Raw genomic sequence first — 14,781 nt, 5'->3', positions numbered from 1 at the left:
TTGATCCAGACTTACAGTTCATGTCACACAAAGATCCACAGTCCATCAACTTTTTAGACACAGTCATCATTAAGTCACCAAGGTACTCTAACTACTGACCTCTACAGAAAACCGACCGATCGCAATACCCTTCTTCACTATTCCAGCTGTCATCCCCAATCCACAAAAAACTCCCTACCCCGATCCCAATTCCAAAGAGTTGCTAGAATTGTCAGAGATCCCACCCTTCGCCATCAACGTCTACAAGAAATGTCTCAGAAATTCCAAGAAAGAGGTTACCCCACCCACCTACTTTAACATGAACAATCTCTTCCTACATGTCCATCGTACAACATGAATACTTCTTCATCAACGCCACGTCTCCCACTAGTTGTAACCTACCATCCTATTATGCCCAGAATTCAGTCCGTAATACACAGACATTAGTCCATTCTCAAACAGTCATATCCGGACATTCCGGAATTTTAAAACCGGATAAGAATGTGTTACAAAAGACCGTAAAACCTTAAGGATAGACTAGTCAAGGCCGATATTGGTTCCCTGAAACCATCCATTAAACAGTCCACTTTAGCACCAATTAAAACTGGTACCTATCCTTGCCTCCATTGCGCACAATGCACAAATGTGATTAGAGGTAACAGAATTATTCACCCACACTCAGGCAAAGTTTATCACTCTAAAGGTTTCTACACATGGGCATCCTCCTACGTGTTCTATCTAATACGCTGCCCTTGAGGCCTCGCATACGTGGGGGAAACCACCCAATGTGTGCGGGACCGCATCTCCAAACACAAATCGGATATTCGTTGGTTAAAAACCGAACTACCTGTTTCACACCACTTTATTTCTACTCAACATCAGGTCAACCAACTAAAATTTCAAATCCTAGAACAAGTATCGTAGTACCAACGAGACGCAGAGGAAATAGTACTGCACGGTTGAAACAAAGAGAGGCATACTGGATTTCTGAACTTAATACCTTGGCACCACGTGGGTTAAATAGAGACTTTGATTTCTGTATCTTTTGATTTTTATTATTATTATTATTTTTATTTCTATATTCCTTTCTTGACTATTTCTGAGATTAAGTACCTTCCTATTGTGATGTTTGTTTCCAGTGTGACTTCTAGTGTCCCTTCTAATATCGCAGTTCCCCTCCCCGAATTGATATCATTTATTATATATACATCTTCATTTGTATATATAAATGTTAATCCCATCATAACAAATAACTGTGGTTATATATACTAACTTGTCTCTATTTTACTTTCCACAGACAAAATGATCCCTATCAGACAGGTAGTATATCTCCATCATAGTATGATAACTCTATTATCTACTATGTCTATCCCCACTAATCCTTAGCTTAGTATTTTTTAGCCTACTTATCCTCACCCCTACAAGTATTGTGAAATTCATTACCCAATTCCGCCACAGATCAGGCGTCACATGTATTATGTTCTTTACCACAACATGTAGGTAAGGCTGCCGTGCAGCCTGTATTTGTGGGAGGGGCAGAGGCCACGCCCCTTGGCTATGTAAACCCCACAAGGTTCAAGGGACAGGACGTGCAGCCAGGTACCTGGTACTTCCGGTTCACGTCTGGTTCCTGCACGTCCCGCTCCTTTAGGCCTCGGTCTGGGTAAGTATTTGGTCGGCATTTCGGCTCGTCTCGTTTCGTCCAGGTAAGCAGGGAATCCGATGCCGGTCATCGGCAGCGGTGGTGGCCGCACGGCGGGTCGGGTCCTTACCCCGGTGCGGGGGGCGGCGCACGGCTGATCAGGTCCTTACCTTGGTACGGGGGCGGCGCAGGCACGTTGGGGGGAGTGCCATGGCCCTGCTCGCTTCCACGAGGCAGGCCGGGCGGTGCAGGCCGATCGCGTGCGGGCGTGTGTTCCGGGGGCGGCCGCGTGTGGCGGTTGCTAGGCACGCTCGGCGGCTCCGCCCCTGGTAGCGCTCGCGCCGTACATGGGAACCCCGCCTGCAGCTGGGGGGATCTGCGGGCATGTTATCAGAGGCACATGGTCACCAGCACGTGCACATCATCAGGCACGTTGCTGGTTTTCATTGGGGAGCATTCGGTTGTCCTCCATTTCTCACTCTGTCCCAGATACACACATCATATTGGTGGCTAAATATGTGACAGTTACATCATGCCTACATAGTTGTACCTGAGGCCATGTCCTTATCGCCTGCACAACTCCGGTGGTCTGTTGGGCGGAGGAGCACATTACCGGAGTTGCCATATCAGGCATGTCTAGATACGACCACACCATGTGGTCCCATTTGAATGCTTTTAACTGGATCTAACAGGTATCCGGTGGGTCCTAGCATTTAATGCCATTGGTCAGCCGGTATTGTTGACTTGTTGGGCTCTCCGTGCTGGAGCAGCAGTTGCCTGCGTTCTGTGGCAGGCCTGTGACTTCGGCGGGAAAGCTGGGCTGGCCCTGCTAGAAAAAAAATAAAAAATAAATAAAATTATTTGTGGGATTCTCCATACCTTTACATTGTTGTTATGCATCATCATATTTCAGTGGCGGCTTCTGGTCGGTTATCTGACGCTTCACGCCATTCCAAGGATTCCTTTACTTACAGTAGGTGGTACGTTCTGATTTGCATACGGGCATGTTATGTGTCACGGTGGGTTTGGCCGCAGGTGCGTTCACACGTCTCCCATATGTCATGTCCGCCGCACTGGTGGCATGTTGTCCCACTTGGCACGTCCAGGTTGTCATACTCGTCTATCTCGTTGCTCATCTGCTTGAAGCGTTCAGGCGGTATTCTGTCAGCCACCCCGGTGGCACATGATTCTGCCTGGAACGTCCAGGTTGTCACTTTGTCTATTGTGGTACGTCTGCTTGAAGCGTTCAGGCAATGTTACGTCCGCCACGCCAGTGGCACGTGGTCCTGCCTGGAACGTCCAGGGTGTCATTCTCGTCTCTTGTGGCATGTCTGCTTGAAGCGTTCAGGCAAAAGTAGGTCTGCCACGCCGGTGGCATGTGGTCCTGCCTGGAACGTCCAGGTTGTCATATTCGTCTCCTGTTGCACGTCTGCTTGAAGCGTTCAGGCAATGTTACGTCCGCCACGCCAGTGGCACGTGGTCCTGCCTGGAAAATCCAGGGTGTCATTTGTTCGTCTCATGTGGTACGTCCGCTTGAAGCGTTCAGGCATTATTATGTTTGTCACTCCGGTGACACGTGGTCCTGCCTGGAACGTCCAGGTTGTCATACTCGTCTCTTGTGGCATGTCTGCTTGAAGCGTTCAGGCAAAAGTATGTCAGCCACCCTGGTGGCACGTGGTCCTGCCTGGTACATCCAGGTTGTCTTACTCGTCTTTCTTGTTGCACGTCTGTCTGAAGCGTTCAGGCAATGTTGCGTCTGCCGCCCCGGGGGCATGGTGTCCTGTCTAAGTACGTCCAAGGGGTCTTTTTCCCCAGTCTTGGCACACATCCGCCCATAGCAGCATGCATGACCTAGCAGCACCCCCGGGGGGGGGCATGTCGTCCTGGTTTGTTGGCTTTTGAGGGCCATAGTCGGGAGTACTCATGTCACGGCTGTCAGCGGTCATTCACCATCACGTCTGCTGTCAGTGGCAGGGTGGCAGGCCTGGTACCCACAGGGTTTTGTATGTCCAGGTCGCTACGTATGGGGCCGGTAGCACTCAGGCACGTTCTCACGTCTTCCACCCACGGGGGAGGTTGTCCAGCCGGGTTTTTTTTTCGGTGGCATACTCAACAATGTTGTTATACGTCGGCTTGGTGCTTTCAAGTCATGTTACGTCCGCCGCTCCAGTGGCATGTTGTCCCGCCTGGAACGTCCAGGTTGTCATACTCGTCTCTCTTGTTGCACGTCTGCTTGAAACGTTCAGGCAATGTTATGTCAGCCACTCCGGTGGCACGTGGTCCTGCCTGGAACGTCCAGGTTGTCATACTCGTCTCTCTTGTGGCACGTCTGCTTGAAGCGTTCAGGCGATATTATGTCAGCCACGCCGGTGGCACGTGGTCCTGCCTGGAACGTCTAGGTTGTCATACTCGTCTCTCTTGTTGCACGTCTGCTTGAAACGTTCGGGCAGTGTTACGTCAGCCACCCCGGTGGCACGTGGTCCTGCCTGGAAACGTCCAGGTTGTCATTCTCGTCTCTCTTGTTGCACGTCTGCTTGAAGCGTTCAGGCAATGTCACGTCTGCCGCCCCGGTGGCATGGTGTCCTGTTTAAGTACGTCCAGGGGGTCTTACTCGTCAATCTTGTCACACGTCCGATCATTGCAGCATGCATGTCATAGCAGCACCCACGGGGGCATGTCGTCCTGGTTTGTCTGTTTGTCGGTCCTCATCATTGTTTGCCTGAAACAATCAGGTGTATGTGTTTCGTTTGCCCTTAGGGGCAGGCTGCCCGGCCTGATACCAGGTCGGTTATAATTTCCAGTGCATTAAGATGTTCATACATTATTCTTTGTTTATACGGCAGAACGTTGGGGGGACTAAGTGCCTTCGGCCTTCCTAAAACAAGGCCTCCACCTCCGTCAGTGGCTACGGGCCTCCGGTACGGTATCTGTTCCAGTCTCATCCAATTCCATAACCAGGTGAGTATCAGTTCTGGTCCTCTGGGCTCCGGCCATAGTCGATGGTTCGGTCTTAACTGGCAGGGGCCAGGTGGGGGCACCGGGATGTCCAAGGTACGCTTGGTCTCCTCACGAGTAATGAAGGTTTGGTCTCAGGTGGTGACCAGGGCGTAGAGTCTTTCGGCACAGTCAACATGTCCCAGGCCTCAGATATTGATGATGCCTCGTCCATCTCCGGGTCCCTGATTTTCGGTCTGGCTGTCCATGGATCCCGGAGGAACTGGACAATTCCGAAGCTGGTTGCGGAATTACATAGAAGGGGCATCAGCCACCCGGCTTCGGCCAGGAAAGCCGAACTATATAGGCTGCTGGTATCCAGCCCGGTTCCATCCAGCGAGCAACCAGCGGTACAAACTATTCAGTCATCGTTGGCTCAGTTGAACGCCTCAAAGGGGAGTCTGGCTGCTTCGGTAGCGGACATCCGGCACGGGGTCATGGAGCTGGAGTCCAGGACCTCCACCGCAGCCGGTGGCGCCCGTGGCTGCGGTGCCATGGCCGTTGCCAGGTTCCCCTGAACATGCCACACGCAGACGCAACGGGAGCAGGCATTTCAGCATACAGCAACCTGGTGTGGGATTAACGTCATTGATCAGGACTGCAAGGGACCTGTTGCACCAGAGCCGGTCTGAAAGTACAGTCAGGAACTGTCGCACGGGCTGGAATCTTTATGGGGAGTGTGCCAAGTATCATCCACAGGGCGGCATGGATGACTTGTCGTTCATAGTGGCTTTCATCGCGCATTACCATGCCGACCTCGGACTCGCTCACAATACCGAATGTAAAGAGAAGTCGGCCGGCACACGCTGAGATGCACGCCGCACGGGATAGGAATGGTTCCACGTGTAGTTGAAAGAAGATCCCAGCTGGGATCTTCTTTCAATCGCTCACAATACCATCCGCCTGTACTTGGCGCGGGTCAACATCAGTTCACGTTGGACAATCCGCCCCGGATCTCTTTCTATACATCGCAGGCCATCAAGGCCACGCTCCGGGGCATTGAGAAAGCCGGTGCAGGTGGGCTGTCAACCCATGTCCAGCTCCTTGTTTAGGCAGTTATCCTTGGCTCTGGATGGTGATCCTTTTTGGCCCTTGGTTAGCACCATCATTAAAGCCACCCTTTACCTAGGGTTTTATGGGTCCTTCGGTGGGGGAATTCACCGCTTCCGTTCGGAACAGCCGTCATCTCCAGAAGCAGCATTTGACCTGGCATCACAACCTTTTCATACTGAGCATTCCGTCTACCAAGACCGCTCGAACAGGGCCTCCAACCCTGGTGATGTTTTACCCCTCGCACAACGACTGGTGCCGGTCAAGGTGCTGCGACATTTGTCTGTGGGGCAGCAGGCGGCGGCAGCTGTTAGTCCTCTACTTCCCTTCAAGGGAGGGCCGTTGTCCACACTCCAGTTCATGTTACACGTGCGCTCTTTAGTGGCGGGGTTAGGTCAGAACCCGAAGGCCATCTCAAGCCACTCCTTTCGTATTGGGGCGGCCTGCGGCGTCTAGGCACCAGATACCTCCTCATGTTATCAGGTGCATGGGGCGTTGGAGGTCGTCGTGTTTTTTCCAGATATGTTCCAAATCCTCAATCAGAGATCCGTACTGCTTTCTGTTCACTTGCCCTGTAACGGTGCAATAAGGTGTTTGACAGTATGGTTGTGTCTCCTTTTTGGCCCCTTTTAGGCGTATCCTCGTTACGGGCTCCCGGCATTAACCAGCCAGAGGTTAGCTCTAGTTCCTACGTCCAGGGGCCGTCGCCCTGACCACAAGTAGGTAAGGCTGCCATGCAGCCTGTATTTGTGGGAGGGGCAGAGGCCACGCCCCTTGGCTATGTAAACCCCACGAAGTTCAAGGGACGGGACGTGCAGCCAGGTACCCCTCCCTCCCCTTTTCTTAGCTCTTCCGAAAAGGGTAGGCCCCCTTTTTAGGCTTATCCTCGTTACGGGCTCCCGGCATTAACCAGCCAGAGGTTAGCTCTAGTTCCTAATTCCAGGGGCTGTCGCCCTGACCACAAATAACCATTATGAACTATTCATTTTAATTCCGGCTCTGCACCTATGACGCTTTTTGTACTATTTGCCATTGCCAGTGCCCTCTTTATACCTCCCTATACCACTGCGCATGCGCCCGCCCCTACTGACGTCTACACGCTAAGCCACATCCAAAGTAGATCGATAGAGCGCAACTGCCCACGCGCACGCCCCTGACGTCAGACGCCGGAAGAGGCGCACCAAGACTAGATGCGCGCCTCTATAAAGCTCAGTACCCTCATGGCGCGTCCACTCCACCCGCCATCCACGATGCCCAAAACCCCACGATGCCCAAAGCATAAGCTACTGCTATATTTGCTATTATTTTACCTCTGCTGGGTAGCAACTATGTCTGCACCATATGCAGTCCACTGGCCCAGTGAAGTCCATGCTTTTGTGCTACAATCAGCGGCTACACTCGCAAAGGGTCTTTATATCTTTCCTTACTTGAAACAGAAGAAACGTCCAGCACGTAGTAGATTAAAATGCTACAACATCTTTATTCCATTGTAGGTAAAATCAGTATACAAAGCAGTGGCCGTCACCTCCATCACCTCCCGTCAGACCAACATGTTTCGAACCAAGAAGGTTCTTATTCATGATCTGTTAATAGCCAGAACTCGGGCACTCTTATAACACCAAACCTTCAATCAGATGCAAATTGGAAAAGGGGGGGGGGGGGGAGAAGGGGAAAAGGAAAGTGCAGGTGATTGGGGGCGTGGAATGAGAGAGACCAAGCACGGGAAATCCCTTTTCCACACATAATAAAAAAAACAAAAAACAAAACACCAAACGTGAAAATATATAAAAACCACAATATACATAAACACAATTAGCATCAATGAGGAGGAAGAACCTTCTTGGTTCGAAACATGTCGGTCTGACGGGAGGTGATGGAAGGTGACGGCCACTGCTTTGTATACTGATTTTACCTACAATGGAATAAAGATGTTGCAGCATTTTAATCTACTACGTGCTGGACGTTTCTTCTGTTTCTAGTGGTAATGCTGAGCCGGCCTTGGCTTGTCCGTGCACTGTGGATCATTGGTTATGTAATTTGGGTAATTTTTGTTTACTTTTGCGCTATTTTGTGTACTCCATTTCACTCCTGCTGCTATGTCATCATGCCCTATGTCGATTTTAGTCATTATTAATTTTGCATTGCAAAATCATGCATTCTATTGTATTCTATTGTTTTCTATAATCATGTACCCAGCTGTTCATAGTGTGTTTCCTTTGTCTATATTTGTACTAGGCCGTGAACAAGGTCCATGTGGGACCCAAACGTTGGCCAGTAATTAACTATGCAGATGGATTAAAAGATTGAAATAATAATAATGAAATAAATTAGAAATTACTACAAAAAGTTTCTTCCGAGTGCCCTGGTGACTGTTTAATTAAGTTAGAATAAGTTTTTAACTAATACATAGATTTGAAGACATTTAAATGATCGGATCAAGTTCCTGTGACATACAGTTTTATACCGCAGTGAGAAGTTGCGATTAGACGAAAAAACGCACCTATAGAAAAAAAACGCATGAAAATCGCAAGTCAATAATTAAAACCCAATCCCGGATCGCATTACCAGAGTTTATTTAGGACATCGAAACATTTAAAAAGGAGGAGGCCAGGAGTGCCGGATATGACCACTGAGGAAGGGGTGTGGAATCATCCCGAAACGCATCTGGTATATTGGACACTTCAACTAATGCCTCCGTTTGAATGAATTGGATAAGCATGGCCATGCAAACCTGAACATCCGAAAATTTGGATGATTCAAACATTGGATATATTCCGAAATTTAATCGACCTACTGCCGAAGTAATCCCATTCACTGCCCGGAAGTCTCACTCATAATATCGTGATAACTTGTGCGACTATCCAAGCACACGAGGAGTGAGGCGGGAGACGTGTCGGCGTCTTCAGCCAACCACCTGTACTGCCAAAAGGAAAGTATCTCCGGTTTACAGGAGGTAAGAGTGGACTTTACTATATTATTTGGGACTATTCAAACATCCTAAGGAAGTGGTGGGCCGACAATCCAAATTTCTTATGTAAGTGTGTCACTGAATATACGGCCATTACTTACACTCTACAATTATTATATTCGAGTCACGATCATACTGGACGCAGTATAAGATCCATTATTTGGATGAAACTTTGACTGGGACGATTTTTACAAGCGGTTATTTCAATTAACATTGAAGGCAATATAATCATTCCAGGATTATTAAAGGTGCAGCAAATTATCAAGTGCCACATTGCACATAATTTTACCACCATCTTTGGAAATATTTCATCATTACTTTTGTAAGCACTTCAAACAATATCCACTATATAATAGGTTACATTTACGTTCACAGGTTTTTGTTTTGCTTTTGTTTGGTCACATGCCAAACATATTTTCCCAAATTTGTATGCACTATATGATTGATTGCACATGCACTATTATATATTATATGTCATTTATGATTATTTGTAGGCATCTTGAATATTTTTTGCTGCTATTATAACATTACACTGGTGGGATTGCCACAAGCCCAGATTGCGGTTTCTGTATATGAATGGTCACAAGACCACGTACAGGGAATTTTAGAAGCACCATTTTAGCATTATTTTATGTGATTGTGTATTTTATGTGATAACATATATGTGATTTTATTTAATTAGCTATTGTATTCTATGTACCATTGGATTTTATTTACAACCAATAAATATATACATTGGATTAACGCCATAGAGTGAGTGCTCGCTTATACTGCTTTTACTTACTCATTTCACCAATTGAGGTAGGGTGTCCTTAATTTGAGCTAGCAGCACCGTACCTTCTACAATCAGGAGTGAGCCACCACATTGAATCTATTTATCCCCTCTGTATTATAGTATAATGATGGCCCCTCTGTATTATAGTATAATGATGGCCCCTCTGTATTATAGTATAATGATGACCCCTCTGTATTATAGTAATAATGATGGCCCCTCTGTATTATAGTAATAATGATGGCCCCTCTGTATTATAGTAATAATGATGGCCCCTCTGTATTATAGTAATAATGATAGCCCCCTCTGTATTATAGTAATAATGATGGCCCCTCTGTATTATAGTAATAATGATGGCCCCTCTGTATTATAGTAATAATGATGGCCCCTCTGTATTATAGTAATAATGATGGCCCCTCTGTATTATAGTAATAATGATAGCCCCCTCTGTATTATAGTATAATGATGGCCCCTCTGTATTATAGTATAATGATGGCCCCTCTGTATTATAGTAATAATGATGGCCCCTCTGTATTATAGTAATAATGATAGCCCCCTCTGTATTATAGTAATAATGATGGCCCCTCTGTATTATAGTAATAATGATGGCCCCTCTGTATTATAGTAATAATGATGGCCCCTCTGTATTATAGTATAATGATGGCCCCCTCTGTATTATAGTAATAATGATGGCCCCTCTGTATTATAGTAATAATGATGGCCCCCTCTGTATTATAGTAATAATGATGGCCCCTCTGTATTATAGTAATAATGATGGCCCCTCTGTATTATAGTAATAATGATGGCCCTCTCTGTATTATAGTAATAATGATGGCCCCTCTGTATTATAGTAATAATTATGGCCCCTCTGTATTATAGAAATAATTATGGCCCCTCTGTATTATAGTAATAATTATGGCCCCTCTGTATTATAGTAATAATGATGGCCCCTCTGTATTATAGTAATAATGATGGCCCCTCTGTATTATAGTAATAATGATGGCCCCTCTGTATTATAGTAATAATGATGGCCCCTCTGTATTATAGTAATAATGATGGCCCCTCTGTATTATAGTAATAATGATGGCCCCTCTGTATTATAGTAATAATGATGGCCCCCTCTGTATTATAGTAATAATTATGGCCCTTCTGTATTATAGTAATAATGATGGCCCCCTCTGTATTATAGTAATAATTATGGCCCCTCTGTATTATAGTAATAATGATGGCCCCTCTGTATTATAATAATAATGATGGCCCCCTCTGTATTATAGTAATATTGATGGTCCCTCTGTATTATAGTAATAATGATGGCCCCTCTGTATTATAGTAATAATGATGGCCCCTCTGTATTATAATAATAATGATGGCCCCCTCTGTATTATAGTAATAATGATGGCCCCTCTGTATTATAATAATAATGATGGCCCCTCTGTATTATAGTAATAATGATGGCCCCTCTGTATTATAATAATAATGATGGCCCCCTCTGTATTATAGTAATATTGATGGTCCCTCTGTATTATAGTAATAATGATGGCCCCTCTGTATTATAGTAATAATGATGGCCCCTCTGTATTATAATAATAATGATGGCACCCTCTGTATTATAGTAATAATGATGGCCCCTCTGTATTATAATAATAATGATGGCCCCTCTGTATTATAGTAATAATGATGGCCCCTCTGTATTATAGTAATAATTATGCCCCCTCTGTATTATAGTAATAATGATGACCCCTCTGTATTATAGTAATAATGATGGTCCCTCTGTATTATAGTAATAATGATGGCACCCTCTGTATTATAGTAATAATGATGGCCCCTCTGTATTATAATAATAATGATGGCCCCTCTGTATTATAGTAATAATGATGGCCCCTCTGTATTATAGTAATAATTATGCCCCCTCTGTATTATAGTAATAATGATGGCCCCTCTGTATTATAGTAATAATGATGGTCCCTCTGTATTATAGTAATAATGATGGCACCCTCTGTATTATAGTAATAATGATGGCCCCTCTGTATTATAGTAATAATGATGGCCCCTCTGTATTATAGTAATAATGATGGCACCTCTGTATTATAGTAATAATGATGGCCCCTCTGTATTATAGTAATAATGATGGCCCCTCTGTATTATAGTAATAATGATGGCCCCTCTGTATTATAGTAATAATGATGGTCCCTCTGTATTATAGTAATAATGATGGTCCCTCTGTATTATAGTAATAATGATGGCACCCTCTGTATTATAGTAATAATGATGGCACCCTCTGTATTATAGTAATAATGATGGCCCCTCTGTATTATAGTAATAATGATGGCACCTCTGTATTATAGTAATAATGATGGCCCCTCTGTATTATAGTAATAATGATGGCCCCTCTGTATTATAGTAATAATAAGGGTTGTCCCGATACCGATACTAGTATCGGTATCGGGACCGATTCCGAGTTTTCTCGGCGGTACTCAGCCGCCGATACCCCGCCCCGATACATAAATAGAATACTATGGGCGTAACTATGGGCGGGGCCCGGTGCAGTCACTGTACTCTTACACCGGGCCCCGCCGCTCACCAAAGTATTTATAAACGTGAATCCTTATCCTGTTATTAAGTTGAACTAACGCTGCCCTCTCCCATGTTCCCCTGTATCCCCCTGTATCCCCACAGCACTTACTTAAGCTTCCATAGCAGGCAGAGCAGACGGCACCAGTAACGTCACTCACTGACGTAGAGCGCCTGCTCCGCCCACTTTATGAGTGAAGCAGGCGGAGCAGACGCACGACGTCAGTGAGTGACGTTACTGCTGCCGTCCGCTCTGCCTGCTATGGAAGCTTAAGTAAGTGCTGTGGGGATACAGGGGGATACAGGGGAACATGGGAGAGGGCAGCGTTAGTTCAACTTAATAACAGGATAAGGATTCACGTTTATAAATACTTCGGTGAGCGGCGGGGCCCGGTGTATTGGGGGACACTGTTATGAGGGGGATCTGTGGATGACATATAGCAGTGTCATCCACAGATCCTCCCCATAACAGTTCCAGCCACAGATCCCCTATAACAGCACCATCCACAGATCCCCCACCAAATAACAATGCCATCCTCAGATCCCCCCACCCCATAACAATGCCATCCACAGATATCCCACCCCATAGCAGTACCATCCACAGATCCCCATAACAGTGCCATCCACAGATCCCCCATAACAGTGCCATCCACAGATCCCCATAACAGTGCCATCCACAGATCCCCATAACAGTGCCATCCACAGATCCCCCATAACAGCGCCATCCACAGATCCCCATAACAGCGCCATCCACAGATCCCCCATAACAGTGCCATCCACAGATCCCCCATAACAGTGCCATCCACAGATCCCCCATAACAGTGCCATCCACAGATCCCCCATAACAGTGCCATCCACAGATCCCCATAACAGTGCCATCCACAGATCCCCCATAACAGTGCCATCCACAGATCCCCCATAACAGTGCCATCCACAGGTCCCCCATAACAGTGCCATCCACAGGTCCCCCATAACAGCACCATCCACAGATCCCCCACATGACAGTGCGTCATCCACAGATCCACAGATCCCCCAAAACGGTCACATGACATTTAAAAAAAGTATCGGTATTCGGTATCGGTGACTACTTGAAAAAAAGTATCGGTACTTGTACTCGGTCCTAAAAAAGTGGTATCGGGACAACCCTAGTAATAATGATGGCCCCTCTGTATTATAGTAATAATGATGGCACCTCTGTATTATAGTAATAATGATGGCCCCTCTGTATTATAGTAATAATGATGGCCCCTCTGTATTATAGTAATAATGATGGCCCCTCTGTATTATAGTAATAATGATGGTCCCTCTGTATTATAGTAATAATGATGGTCCCTCTGTATTATAGTAATAATGATGGCACCCTCTGTATTATAGTAATAATGATGGCACCCTCTGTATTATAGTAATAATGATGGCCCCTCTGTATTATAGTAATAATGATGGCACCTCTGTATTATAGTAATAATGATGGCCCCTCTGTATTATAGTAATAATGATGGCACCCTCTGTATTATAGTAATAATGATGGCCCCTCTGTATTATAGTAATAATGATGGCACCTCTGTATTATAGTAATAATGATGGCCCCTCTGTATTATAGTAATAATGATGGCCCCTCTGTATTATAGTATAATGATGGCCCCTCTGTATTATAGTAATAATGATGGCCCCTCTGTATTATAGTAATAATGATGGCCCCTCTGTATTATAGTATAATGATGGCCCCTCTGTATTATAGTAATAATGATGGCCCCTCTGTATTATAGTATAATGATGAACCCTCTGTATTATAGTAATAATGATGGCCCCTCTGTATTATAGTATAATGATGGCCCCTCTGTATTATAGTAATAATGATGGCCCCTCTGTATTATAGTAATAATGATGGCCCCTCTATATTATAGTATAATGATGGCCCCTCTGTATTATAGTAATAATGATGGCCCCTCTGTATTATAGTATAATGATGGCCCCTCTGTATTATAGTAATAATGATGATCCCTCTGTATTATAGTAATAATGATGGCCCCCTCTGTATTATAGTATAATGATGGCCCCCTCTGTATTATAGTATAATGATGGCCCCTCTGTATTATAGTAATAATGATGGCCCCCTCTGTATTATAGTATAATGATGCCCCCTCTGTATTATAGTATAATGATGGCCCCTCTGTATTATAGTAATAATGATGGCCCCCTCTGTATTATAGTATAATGATGCCCCCTCTGTATTATAGTAATAATTATGGCCCCTCTGTATTATAGTAATAATGATGGCCCCTCTGTATTATAGTAATAATGATGGCCCCTCTGTATTATAGTAATAATGATGGCCCCTATGTATTATAGTAATAATGATGATCCCTCTGTATTATAGTAATAATGATGGTCCCTCTGTATTATGTTAGGAGTTATACATGTTAACATGTTTACTGCCACCTGCAGGCTATATAGATATGACAGTTTATAACCTTTGTTATATTGTTTGTGTCTGAATAAAGTTGATTGAATTACCTCACATCGCCTCAGGAAACATGGTGTCAGAAGTGGAGAGGGCTTTGGTGTTTTAGAAACCACTAAAGTCCTAATATCAGAACAAAAGACCAACAAGAATAGTTTCTCTGGTAATTTATTAATAAGAGACACACCGTGTTACAGAAAATGGCTGCAAACAACTTCCCTGTGCCGTCTCCCATGGACTGTAAAGGGGACCTGGCAGTTAACTGGACATATTTCAAATGCCAGTGGGAAGATTATGAGGTGGCAATTGAACTTGATAAGAAAGACCCCGAGGTAAGGATAGCG

At 45.2% G+C, this 14,781-nt stretch overlaps 1 protein-coding gene across 1 annotated transcript in view; it reads left to right on the top strand.

The window, feature by feature from the left end:
• Window positions 1-5,320: 5,320 nt before the first annotated feature.
• Window positions 5,321-14,781, top strand: part of AXDND1 (axonemal dynein light chain domain containing 1) — a 69,224-nt gene continuing 59,763 nt past the window's right edge. The window contains exon 1 of the mRNA XM_040408731.1: window positions 5,321-5,396. Coding sequence (XP_040264665.1) covers window positions 5,321-5,396 — 76 coding nt within the window. The remainder of the gene's footprint in view (window positions 5,397-14,781) is intronic.

The sequence above is a fragment of the Bufo bufo genome, chromosome 9, assembly GCF_905171765.1.
Source record: "Bufo bufo chromosome 9, aBufBuf1.1, whole genome shotgun sequence".
Taxonomy (NCBI): Eukaryota; Metazoa; Chordata; class Amphibia; order Anura; family Bufonidae; genus Bufo; species Bufo bufo.
The sequence above is the reverse complement of the archived record's forward strand: the minus strand, read 5'-3'. Positions and strand labels throughout refer to the sequence as shown.